This window comes from Pleurodeles waltl, chromosome 4_1 (assembly GCF_031143425.1).
Source record: "Pleurodeles waltl isolate 20211129_DDA chromosome 4_1, aPleWal1.hap1.20221129, whole genome shotgun sequence".
Taxonomy (NCBI): Eukaryota; Metazoa; Chordata; class Amphibia; order Caudata; family Salamandridae; genus Pleurodeles; species Pleurodeles waltl.
In genome coordinates this window covers 597,542,352-597,556,378 of record NC_090442.1, presented here as the reverse complement: position 1 = coordinate 597,556,378, position 14,027 = coordinate 597,542,352, and the positions used below count along the sequence as shown (strand labels likewise).

The 14,027-nt window shown below is 41.9% G+C and overlaps 1 protein-coding gene across 1 annotated transcript in view; it reads right to left on the bottom strand.

Moving 5' to 3' along the window:
* The window catches only part of STAB2 (stabilin 2), an 805,158-nt gene that overhangs the window by 715,216 nt on the left and 75,915 nt on the right, over positions 1–14,027 (bottom strand). Inside the window, 2 exon segments of the mRNA XM_069228991.1 lie at positions 6,728–6,927; positions 8,126–8,245. Of these exon segments, the coding sequence (XP_069085092.1) occupies positions 6,728–6,927; positions 8,126–8,245 (320 nt within the window).

The window sequence follows — 14,027 nt, the reverse complement described above, 5'->3', positions numbered from 1 at the left end:
ATGACTGGGGTCAACAACTACATAGCAGTTAAAACCCCTAGTATGCCCATGATAAAGGTCACCGTGTGTAGCATATTAATCTTTCTAAAAGGTGACCCTCACATAATGTGATATATATATATATGTATATAGCCTTGTATTTCTAGAATGTGACCGTGCAGGTTTGTTGTCACCATTACCCTAAGAGCTCATTCTAGAACACTCTAATGTGTTATAGTGCACACATTGTTGAGAGATGTGGTATTAGAATTGGTGAGGAGGTGGATCAAACCTTGTATACGCCTTTTATATGTGACTATTTATTATATACCCTTTGAAAATAAGTAAACCTTTGCTAACTATTTTCATTTTTGTTGCGAAAAGCTATGGGCAAAATATACATTGGAAAAAGCGATTAGTATATCTTGGCTCAGAAGCCCGATTTCAAAAGGACTCTAGCACATAGAATGGCAAAAGGATTTGAGATGATATTATTTAGTAGAGGGTGAGACTAGTCAGAGAGGAAGTGACTATGACGACTCTAAACTTTAAGATTATTATGGAAAGAATTCAAGCGGATTTGCATTACTGCAGCCGATCACATCTACATCTACGGGGAGAGATTGGATTTAACGTTAGATAATGCAAATAAAAGTTGTCACAAAATGAAATGTTATCTTAGCTTTAATCAAAAGTTTATCACAGACTAACATGTTCTTTATGTGCTTCTAAAGGCCTTGCTGGAACTGGAACATAGGAGGTGGATCAAATGCTGGATGCGTCCAGAGGTAAGATTCTGAAAAATTCATATTTGCTCTAGCCTACCGTTTTGCATTTTAGAGGACATTTTAGACAGCAAGGTGAACTGTGAGGCTGAGGCCTGGCGAGGTGAGTATCATAAAGCTGGTGGAAACATTATCACTCCAGGTTAGGGCAATATTCTGTTTGTTTATTTATTTATTTAGGTAACTTTATATAGCATGGTTGTTACCTGAAAATGTTAGAGTGCTTTGGAAGTAGGAGGTAACATGAATAAAGATAAATTACATAAGTGTTACACAGGAAGTGGTAAACCATAAGAGAAATATTTAATTACAGGGAAACAGAAGAGTCAAACTAGACATGACAATGCAAACAATGAATAACATGAGAGACTGAACCGAACTAAGGGCCTGATTTAGATCTTGGGGTTACTCCGTCACACCCACTGTATTACGATTTCATTATATCCAATGGAAATCATACATTGGATGGAAGAGGCGTCATGTTTGTGACAGAGTAACCCTCCACCAAGATCTAAATCAGGCCCTTAGTGATAATCAGAGAAAGCAATATACAAAATTCCTGAGAGGAAAATAATAATAGAACAAAAGTGTAAGATAGATAATGCATAAAAAGACCCACACAATCTAACAATCAGCGGGAAAAGCCAAGTGGTGCTAGGAAATGTTAAGGGTGAAGGATGGTAACCAAAGATAGGAGATCATGATGTGCAAAAATCATGAGAAGTTGAAGATTGTTGGGCAGCAGAAATGTCAGGTTGGAATAAGGGAGTAATATGTTAGTAGGGAGAAGAATGGGCAATTTGAAAGCATGTGACGAAGTGAAGAGGTAAAAGTCAAGGGAAAATTCCTCATAAGGAGTTCAAAGAGCTATGACCAATAAAAATGTCAAACCAAATGTCAAAGGTCAACCAAGAGTCCAAAGGGATCTTCTTTTGTTTTTTTGCAGCACTCGGACATCCCAAGCATACTCTTTGTTTGTTTGGTGCTCAAGCCTGCTTATTGGCACGCACACCAGTGAATATAAAAGGGGCCCCTTTTTAAATTCTAGAATGTTTGCATGTTCACAATAAAGCTCCAGAGTACTACTACAGAGTGATTTACACTCCCTCTCTTCCAAATAGGTGGAACAACTTTGGTGAAAGTTCTGGATATGTGGCTTGGAAAAGAATGACTTTTGAAAATCAAATTCTTTAGAGAGGTTTATTTGACATTAACATTTAAAGTACTGTCAATTTTCTGTCTGAGAATTTGTCCAACCCTGCTGGGTGAATGGGTTTTTAGTCACTCATTTGAAGTCTGAAAGATAACATAGATTTTTAATACCCTATGACATCAGAAAGCAACATTTAAGGGACTTTCTTGTGTTGCTCTGGTGTTGAGTTTTTAAAGCTGCTCTGCTCTTTTTAACATAATGAATTCTTTCTGATATAAGAGACACCCATACTGAGCACTCGCTTCATCCAGGATCAACATTGCAAAGCATCTGAGGAAGGGAATATGTTGTGCAACTTTTTGATGTTGTATTATTATTTGCATTCCATAGATGCTAAGTGGCCTCATTTTACGTGACACCGCCACCAATCATTGTTTGTATTTTTCCCCAAGAGTACTTGCCATGCTGAAATTACTGATTTTTTTCAATGCTCAATGTTAGAACTATGGCATAATGGGATTTTATACTTCCTTGTTCAATTTATAGGTGAGTGTTAGACCAGGCATCCTTGGCATGGTTTCCCCTGATGTTTTGCCTTCAGGCCTCATGTTTTGCTGATCTCGATTTTGCTGGCTTTAGGATTCTGGGCATTTTACCACTGCTAACCAGGACTAAAGTGCATGTGCTCTGCTTAAGACATTGTAACATTGGCGTAATCACAACTGTCATATTCAATAAGTCCCTAGTAAAGTGTACTACCTGTGCCCAATGCCTTTAAACTAAAGGCTACCAGTGGGCTTGCAGCACGGAGTGTGCCACCCACTTAAGTAGCCCTTCAAACATGTCTCACGCCTGAAATTGCAGAGCCTGTGTGTGCAGGTTTAAACCGCCACATCGTCCTAGCAAGTTAACCCTCTTGCCAGGCCCAAACCTTTCCTCTTCAATACATATAGGTCACCCCTAAGGTAGGCCATGGACAGCCCAAGGGCAGTGTATTTAAAAAGTAGGACATGTACTTTTATGTTTCACATGTCCCAACAGAGAAAAACTCTTACATTTGTTTTTCACTACTGCAAAGCCTATCTCTCGCATAGAATAACATTGGGATTACCTTATTATATTTTGGAAGTGTAGTTTCGAATTGGGAAGAGGTGAGACCCCCAATTTTGGTGCCTCTGGAATCACAATTTGAAATCACAAGTTATGGTGAAGTTGGGTTTTCAATTGTAATTCTGAAAATGCTATTTTTAGAAAGTTGGCATGTTCTTGCTTTAGTTATTTGGTGCCTTCTGCCTGTTTCTGAATACATGTCTGGGGTTGGTGACATTTTAGTTTTGTGCATTCCCTCTAGATAGCCACAAACAAAGGGAACTGGTGTGACTGATGGGCCATCCACATCCTGATGGGCCACCCTGTGCAGGATGGAAGGGAAGAGCCAACACTTACACCTGGACAGACTGTGTCCTGTCCACATACAAAGGGCTGCATACCCTTCTGTAGTGAGTCTGGAGCCGGGCAGGAACTCTGTCCACTTCAAAGCCATCTGTTTCTAGTCTCCCCAATTCAAAGGCACAAATTGGGTTAAGAACTGGACTTCTGGCCCTACCAACTAAATTCACTTCCGGAACTGTGGTTACTCTGCCAGGAAGAAAGGCTGCTGTGCTACTGAAAGGACTACCACTCTGCTGGACCTCTACTCTGCTGGACTCCTGCTCTGCTGTGCTGACCTGCTGCCCTCCCTGCCTGTGAGTGAGAAGGACTGGACCTGCATCTATCCAACCGAGAACCGAAGTGACTCTAAGGGCTTGCTGGCTTCCTTTGTGTTTTTCTGAAGTCGCAGGGACACAAAAAAAACCTTCCAACTCTACAGCACCTGGACTCTGCCAACTGTGAGTCTTGCCCTGCCAAAAGGTGCCAATCCTGTTCTGGGCCCTTGGAAGAGGGTATAAAGTGCTGCTCCACTCAAGATCAAAGCATTGACGCCTTTGGGCCACTCGGAACTGGCACATCTCCATCGACGCATCACTGCTGCTGCGAGGGTCGAGGACATCGCATCACCAACGGTGTGGCACATGCCTCCGTTTCTGGCTTATCTACAAATTTATACAGCTCAGAACCGATGCATGGCCTACATCCTAAGGTTTGACGACGATGCATTGCCTCCCCTGCTCCTCCCATCTCCTTCGATGTCAAAGCAAACAAGGTACATTTGCAGTGGGCCAAGGCTGGTCCCTGTATTAGAGCTGTGCTCCATTGCAGTCAGCCTGAACATTCAGATTTGACCGGGTCTAGCGTGACCAGGTCGCCCTGGTTGGCACTTTATGCTTTCAAGCACTACATTTCAGTTTATTCTTAAAAAATTCATATTTCAAGTTCTACTCTTTGGATTTTTGTCATTGTGGTCCTGTTTTGTTCATTAAATTAAGTTCTATTTTATAAACATAGGGTGTTATCTTTCAGTGTGATGTTTTCACTGTTTTAAGAGTTGCACAAATGTTTTACACATTGCCTCTTAATTTAAGCCTGACTGCTCTGCGTCAAGCTATTAGATTGTCAGTACAGGTTCATTTAGGTTGTGTGGTGACTTACCCCGACTAGGATTGTGGTTCCTGCTTGGACAGGGTGCATTCCTCTGCCAACCAGAACCCCAATTTCTAACACCAAGGTGGTGTGCTTGACTAGTAGATTTATAGATGTCATACTTTAGAAAGGTAATTTGATTTTGATTATTATTATAATGTATGTTAGGAATTTCATGGTGCATGCTGTCAGAAAGCCAACTTGCATAGTATTACCGTGCCATACTTTTGGCATAGACATTTAGAATAACACCACTGACTTCTTATCATCCACAATACGTATCATTTTTAAGTGTGCAAAGCTACTGTAATAGTTTGGCAATCTAGTGAATATCCAGGGTGACCTCAGTATTTTCAACACCAATTTCCTTATTCTGTTCGATGGCACCTTGGAAGGTTGTGAGTTGTCAATGTTTTCTGGTTCATTTTAATAACCATAACCAAATGTTAACTCCTGAGATCCCATTAAGGAATATGTTATTAGCCCTTCATCTTATATAGAAATCTTGACATAACCGTTGCTTAACCACTCACTTATCTTGATTTACTCATTGTTGGAGGACAAGTGGATATTGACCAATTACACATCTCACAACAGGCATCACTAATGTTCTTATTGAACTCTTTTTGACTGTAGGAGAGAAATTAGAGGGTGAAAAATTAAGGAGTTCACTGAGAGAGTGAATAAGCATAATGCTTTGAATATTGGGAATACTGTGTTGTGCAAAAAGGTGAAGTCGGAAAGGACAGAAGAAAAGCTTAGTGGGTATGTTAAATGGTGGTGAAATTACTCAAGGGTACTCTATATAAGAAAAGCTTCCTCTAGTTTTTAGTGTGTTAGTGAAAGGAGTATAGTACTAAGCTTGTTACTAATACCTTGTATGACCCACAATTAAATGGACAGGTAGATTTGTTAAATCAAATCAAGATTTTGTAAAGTGTAAACTTGTGATAATAACTGGATTGCTGTGGTTTAAGAGTTTGAGCAACAGAATTTAAATGTGCCAAATTAAGCATTGCCTTTTGACAGGGGTGAGTCTCATGCTGTTAGGGCAGAAATCTCCAGTGCATGGTATACAGGTGTGTAGCCCTGCCCTTAGGACCCGACTGACTGTGAAGTTGGTATCCTGACGTTGGCCCAAACTACTAAGTTAAATCAGCAACTATGTCAAGGGTGAGGTCTGTTGATGGCAACTTCAAGGACTAGAACCTGTTTTGTGACCTGAAGGGGTCAAAAAAGCTTGCCCTCTTTGAGGATTATCAGCCTTTTTCTGGATTGCAGACAGCAAGAGGAGGTGACCTTTTGTAAGGATTATTAGCCTAAACAGGCTTTTTGTGTTCTAGGAAGGAGTGCTACCGATTGGTCATGTTTATTATGCATATATTTCATTTATGTGTTGAGTGTGCATGTACATAAAGTATGGGTGGCTCATTCCAGACAGTGAGTTTAGTACTATATGTTGCTGGGACCAGTGAGATCCATTTTAGATGGTTGTGGTTTTAGTATGGCACAAGATGGGGGATATAAACAGCTTCCACACAAAGTGGAGTTGTATTGCTTGCATTCCCAGGTGGAAACCCAGACAATGAAAAGAGGGGGATGGAGACAGGACTGCCATTAGATATCCTATGTGGATCTGTTAGCAAGGGATTGCTCATAAGATTTTCAGAAGCACTGCCATTTGTAATAAATGGTAGGGGAAAGGAGTGTGTCAATCGGTTCAGTTGTTCAAGTTTGGTGCGTTTCTAGCCTTGGGCTGCCCAATTTCCTGTCCCTGATTACTGCTTCAGGAGGACTAATTGTAGCCAGGTATAGAGTCTTCACACTTCATTGTGCCTTTAGTTTTGGATACTCCTGGTCTAGTGTGGATCGGCATTGCAGAGGAATAATAGAGCAAAATAGAAATTTATCACTGGCATTGGTTACCCAAAAGTACACATAGAACATAAAGACCTTTTGTTTACAGCTTTGAGAAAACACACCTACTAAACGGTTTAAAGTCTGCAGTTGACGTGTAACACACCAGACCCCCAAAAGTGGCATTAAATGATGGAAATTAAAAATGTATGGGTTGAATATCATTTCATTTGCTTCTGTCTTTCTGCTTTTTTAATCCTCCATGCAAAACAAGGCAGTGAGTGCACATAGGTGGCGAATACACAAATGTAAATTGTGAAAGAAAAACAATTTTCAGTTGTAAATAAACTGAAGTAAAAGCAGTCCAATGTACCTTTCCAGGGCTGTCATATTTACAAATAGATGACTCAGTCGGGCAGTTTCCAAAGTTTTCTTGGCATGGATCAACAGGTAGGCAAACAATGCCATCTCCTTTGTACCCCTGTCGGCAGGAACATTTATGTTGATTGGGTCCAAGGTAAGTGCATTCCCCTGCTTTAGGATCACACACATTATTTTGGCATGGATTGATAGCTGTGGAAATAAAAGAAAACACCTTAAACAGGAATCTTTTATAAACATTATTTTAGCATAATCCTTCATCGCTGGGTGAACTGATTTGAAAAGGATTCATGTACACAAGGCACCACTATACTTACAGCTGGATGCAAGCTTCCAGCTTTGTGTTTTTATTATACCTGGCTTTGTTTATAAGTTGGTGGAAAGTAGGGCTACAGCCATGCCTTGAGTGAAAACAATGGACAGCATGAAACAGAAGAGTTGTTCCTGGTATACTTTTAAGAACCAGCTTTGGATTGCATGTAAGTACAATAGTTCTACTCCAATGCATAGGGCTGGGGTTGGTATTCTTAGGTGAAGGAGTACGGCTAAGAGGAGGCTGCAGCAGCTATCGGAATAAAGGAGATGGCTTCTCTGGCTTAGACTTCAGGTCTGGCTTATAAAGGTGAGGCTGAAGGATATCCCTGGCTGTTTGGTCCTTGAAGAAAGGTAATCATGGTTCATAAAATAAGTAATGAGAGAAGTCCCCTAGGGATGATTCCGTTCACAGCTCTACGCTGGTCGGCTCATTTACTCATACATTCAGGTACTTCGGATCAGTATGTAACATCTATAGACAAACGGCTAGCTGCAACTGACCACTGATGTATTGTTTGGAACACATAGAGCAAAATTTATCTTTGGGAGTCATGGTTACTCAGGACTTTTTAGCATAGCTGGTTGGTGTGTCATGATTATATATATAACTGTTAAGTCAATTGTAGTTGGTGTGTGAGCGATGTATGCTGATGGAAGGAAGGATGAAAGAGAGAAACTACATATATACATACATATGATATAATTATATTTTACCTTCTGGTTCAATAGAACGTACGTTGTATTGTTTTTATTGTACACTGTCCAGTTATTGAATTTTCTCTTAAAATGTAATAAAAAAATAGTTAGACACAATATCGGTACAGCTTGTGGTAGGCACAACAGGCCCTCTCCAGTGCAGGCATTTACTGCTGGTAACGGTAGGACAATTATAAAAAATGTAATCATTCGGGGGTGTGATTCGGACGTGCAACCCCGGAAGACACAAACACATTGTTTAGGAGATGACCAACTGAGTTAACTAGTTTTTTGGGCTGACATCCAAATATAATAGGAACATTAATTAGCAAATATGCTCCTTCTAAAAAGAGAGTTTTGGTTTTGTCACAGAGCTTACGTTCACATGTTCTTCCATCTCCCTTGTAGTTGGGCATGCACTTGCAACCAGTAAGTCCTGTGCTGTATTTTACACATCTGGCATTTTCTGGACACTGTAGAGCTTGGCACGCAGGCTCCGCTAGAACAAGAAAATTAGTGCAAAAGAGAGAGTTGGAATGAAAGTATACACCGAAGAGCAATTGCAAAAAAAATAATAATAATAAATCCTCACCATGACAAGACAAGCGCAGCACATTAGTAAGTGAGGGCTGAATTACAGAAAAGCTGTCTTCTCACATTGGTTAAGCCCTTTTACACACTGCCTCCAGAGTTTAGGTCGTCGCAATTTCATCCGAAGCAGTGGCGCATACACGCCCAAGGGCTTGAAGGTTACTTCTAAAGTCCTTCTAAATACCACTTCCATTCATGTAGCCTCTTACGCCTCCAAGGAGATGTGGAGGGGAAGACTGTGGCCAAATAAAACAAGCAGATGATGTCCCCTCCCTCCTGTATGCACATGTTTGTGTTAGCTGTATAGCACAAGCCTAAAATAAAGGTAGCAGGGTGCTCTGGTGGCTCACAACCATAAAGCTGTGAAAGAGGGAGGTAAAGCCCATGCCCATTACCCGGTCTGGCCAATCAAGTAAAGCAATTTGGCAGATCCAGTGGTCAGAAGAGGTAGCAATGGTATCGCTGTTTCTTCTTTCACTGCACCTGGAATTTATTCATGTCTGTCAGTGTCGGGCATGTGCATCCCCTGCAACAACAGACATTACTAAACAACAGGAGCTGTATAAAGGGTAAGTGAAAGCTCCTGAGAGCCAATTGCGGTTTAAACCTCAACTCACAGTAATTGTCTGCTTCTCATTATATGCCATCGCCTGTCGTTTAGGCTTATACCTAGGAAGAGGGCTTGTAATTACAAGTTGGAGAATGACTTCTTCTGCTCCTTCTTGCAATGGACACTACCTCCCAACTTTTTCATATTTATATGAAATGATTAGAATACATGTTATCAGATAATTGCAATGACATTTATTTATATACTCATAACGGCAATCTTTGTGTGTGGGTGGGTCTTGCCTGCACACCCTTTGTTTGCTATTTTTTTCCTGGGCGCTCAGCCTAATCAAATGCATAGGCTACTTCCAAAAATAGCAGATGACAAAGACTGAATTCCTCATCTTGGATCCTAGTGACTCATCTCTACCTGTCCATCTCTGGTTAACGCAGTTCATCCCCCAGGCATCCTGCCAAATTTGTTGATTTATTACCCTTGAGAATGAACTCTTGAATCTCACCTCCTCCTGAAAACACTCATAGAAAAGTTAGCCAAGATTCCTTGCTACCAACACACCTTTTCTTTGGAACTGAATATCTCACAGCTTCTGAGAATACCTGGTCAGTGCTCCTGCTCTAGTTCTCTCCCACATCGATGGAGTGAGAGAGATCTGCTTTTGGTCTTCACAGAGCTTTCTACACACTCCAGAATGTTACTTTTCACTCTAATGTTCATTCAGTCAAGTGTCTAAATGAATCTGGTTATCTACTCCTGCACTTGATTCATTCTATTGACTAAAGCTTAAATCTGGATTTTCTTCCACTAGCTGTCCATCTTGCTGCATCATAAAATAATGAAGTTGTGTTATCAGTTTAACACTTGTAGTAGAATGTCTTGTGAGGGCCACGTCTTGTGATATCATTGGTGGTCAAAGGTCATATAATGTTGCATCATCTACCGTAGCAGTCTGTGGTCATAGTGGGGTTACTTTAGTTACTCTATTGATTTTGGTGAAATGACGTTTCAATACAACTGCACTTTTTAACACAACATCTATGTGAAATCTATGAACAAAATATTGATCCTTAAATGCCCAATTTCACCCTGTAAGTTAATGTCACAATGACAAGTGTTGATTATGAATACAAAAGGGCAGACTACTAAAACTACATTAGCAAAGCCGCTAGGTCTCAGCTGTGAAACCTATTGGATTTGACAATTTTGTTTTATCCCGGAAAGTCACAACACATGAGCATGCATCGGTGGCGGCCTTCTTAAGTGGGATTTTATTAAGTAGTATGAAATGCGATCAAAGATGGCATCCGTATGTGTCTACAGTGGCCGTTTTTTAAAGCATCTTATAATATTTTAACAAACTCAGTTCAAAGATGGCTGTTGGATACACGTACATCCACAATGACAACCTCTGAATGGGATTTGTCAAAATCAAACTCATGCCAATGAAGATGTGAACATGCAGGTGGCCAATTTAGAATTGTCACATGATGTTATGATTAATGCCCTCCAGTAATGCAGTGAGCAGGGAAAAATGGGGAATGGGGAGGGAGAGATGTCATTGTCAATGGTGGGGGTAAATGAGAGCGGGATGGGGTAACAATAGTGACAGGAGGAGCAGGTAGAAAAAGGAGACAAAATTCTATGTCAGGACCGGAGGCTCCGGTTATGCTTCTCTTTCTATGCTTTATTTTCTACAGCAGCCAATAAAAACCTTTATTTAAAAACAACTACATTTCCCAGAAACCTATTGATCACATGACCAACCATAGAGTATCTCACATATAAAACCCCCATGACATGAACACTCGTCCTCTTTCTTTGCTGCTCGGCAGCCAGTTAAGTTGTGCTCTTATTCTTATACTGTTACGATTGTTATCAGGATTGTGTTTATGTGCTTTGATTAAGCGCTTCAGCGCGTGCTAATTTGTTTGATTGTTATTACCTTTCAGGATTATGTTCGGAGTGCTACAGCCTCCCCAGGGTGCGAGGCTCTCGCGGACCTGATTTTTATGTGGAGCGGGAGTGGAGCCAATTGCAGCCACCATCTTGGATGGCCGCGATCCTTTCATTCTAGTCCCTCGGGACTAATAGCTGCCGTGCGCATTCGTGTTAGGACCGCGTGTGAAGTTACAGCGGTCGGGAGACTGGGGAGAGCGTTTGGCGGTGCGCTTCATCACTGCTGATTTGCCTCAATCCCCAAGTTGTACAATTTTCCTCCCAAGGCAGTTTTTGGTGGCTCCTAACACCCTGGTGCATCTGTGTGTGCCCAGGGTAGTAAAATCTGCATAGGCTCTGCCTAGAGTGTGTTGGCAGGCATCTCCCTCCACTCTTTATTACAGTCCTTGCCTGCAGGGGTCACACTCCCCCTTTATTTATAGCTTTGCTATATATATATATATATATATATATATATATTTTTTTTTTTTGCCCACATTGCTGGTTAATTGCCTCCTGGAATAGACACAATGGCTCAATATGATCCTTATGAGGCACATGGCGAGACTAAAGAACTGTGTCCTTCATCCAAAGACAGCCTTGTAGAAGCTCTCGACTCTAATGTTCAATATTCAGTCAATAAGGCCTTGGCTAAAGCTTTAGGCCCTTTGACCTCCCACCTTAAGGGATGTGTGCGTCAGCAAGGCTGGCTCCCCCCCCCACCGGTCTCAGAATCAGCTACACAAAATGCTAATCCACCTGGTGATAAATCTAAAGGGAAGTCCCAAGGGAAACGTTGGCACTCTGATTGCCTTTGAACAATTTTCAGCTTCTGTCTTGGCGGACCATGGCTATAGTCATTCCCAGCCACAGGCTTCTACTTCATGATGCTTTAAAGTATCCAGACATCTAGTACAACGGCTAGGATGTTCCCCCCGACGACTTGCACACTCTCCAATACTTCAATACTTAGAAGCATGGGGCCAACTAAAAGGGGCCGTATCGGGACTACAAGCGGTGTTGAATCGGCACCTCTTCTCATTACCACTTCTCAATTTCCTTAAGGCTAAATTGCAAACCCGCCTACAGAAAGATTACGATCTAGAGGACTGGGCTGACCTAACTGAGGCTAGAGATTGAGGAGCCCGTGAGGCACACCTAAAATTCTGTCTTCCTACATGACTGCACCGCCATACAACCCTTCTGGCGGGCGATAGGACGCACCCTTAGGGAGGTGTTACCCTTACCGCCAACCCTCACACCATCTCTTATACTCTCACACGATACAGGGGAGATGCATCATCTCTCCCGACCCCAAAGCCGATTATTGCACACCGCACTGGCTACGGCAAAATTATGTATTCTCAGACATTGGCGGGCAACAGCTGCTCCCTCCCAAGAAGAGTGGATTGGCGCAATGTATCAGGCGGCCTCTCATGAGCACCTCATATACGACCTACAGGACAAAACTAAGTTTATCCTACGAAGGCCCACAACCACCTAATCTATACAAACAAAAGATCACCACCTCCCCATTAATTCACGCAATACTACCCTCAGCTATATTATATCCCTCCTTCTATCCCCCTGATAGAGCCGCCTCAACAATGACGCCCTTTTCGACTACTCCCCCGCAACTCAACTCTGCATAGATGATTTATTTCTCCAACCGCAACGTTCCCCTACACCCCCACCCCCACCTCTACATCAACACCTCCAGTAAACTTCTATCATCACCGTCCTCCCTACTTCCTAGCACCATCACCTCGCCTACCCTATAACCCTGATTCTACTTGAGTCACCCTTACCCCCCCACTCCTCTTTTTCTATAACTTCGCCCCCCCTCGGTCACCATCGCTACCACTATCATCACCACGTTCACCATTGTTATTATTCTTATTATTATTACTATTACCATAATTACCATAATTGGTGTTATTACTCTCATTGTTATTATCATCGTTCCCTTCTCAGGATTAACACTGTTATCATCCTCTCCAATACTATCCTACTAAGTTGAACATCCCCTGCTCAGATGAATATCCCCATCCTTAGCACTAGATTATTTCATCACCAACCTAACTTGTGCCGCAAACCACTTTCCTACACATTAGGATAGAACAATCCACCTATTTCCGACTAGCATCCCTCTAACGGAGACCGCCCGAATTTACTCCCCCCACATCATTACTCATTGAGTCTCTATAATCCCCTCTGTGCAACTATCTTCCTTTTGGTACCCTGGACTCGTTAGAGAAGGACTATTACTAGGGATAGAAACAAACAACCACACAATGACCGAACCCCGTTAGAGATACAGACCATGCTAATGAGAGATTATTAAACATTTGCTGAACACTACTACTTGCATACTGGTACTGGTATATAGCAGTACTACGGTATGGATGTATCCATCGCCTATAGCTATATCATACGTTGACGAGGTTCGAACACTCTCCTGATTTCTACACCTTGACTGTTTGTTGATACAAGACCACTATGCTACCAATATTGGCTCTCAAATGTAAATATTAATACTGGTTCAAATTGCTTTTTCATTTGGCATGTCTGTATACAGTGATCATAGACTGTGAAGATTGTATATTCCCTAAAAGACGGGACTCTGTTTGCTTCATGTACCTGACTAATGATACGAAATAATAAAAAATTACAACACAAAAAAAAAAAAAAAGTATCCAGACGCTTTGGGTTCAGATTCCTCTTCTCAGAACCAGGATGACGCTCCGGGCCCTAGTAAGAAAAAGCGTCAGGATCACGGATCGGATCCCGGTCTAAGTCCTCCTAAGGTGCTTACCTTTGAATCCACGGAGATTGTACACCCCAGGTCTACCAAATGGGTTCCTTTACCAGAGGTCGCCACTTATGTCCAATCCCACCTTCGACACGGTTTTGACAAGGAAGTCAGAGCGAGGCTTCGCTCTGAATGCCCGTGTCCAGATCTAGCAGGGAAGGTCTCAGACACTCCGGATTTGGACCCGACTATGGTTACTTTTATGAAGAAGTGAGCCAAAGACCCGAAGAAGAGTTTCGACAGAGCTTGGCGGTCATGCCAGGACAAGTTACTCGATATGTCAGGACCCCTTACCAAGATCCTTGAACTTGGCTTTCAGGCTAAAGAGTCTGGAATAGCTGTCGACCCAGACATCTTAATAGGTTGGGCACAGCG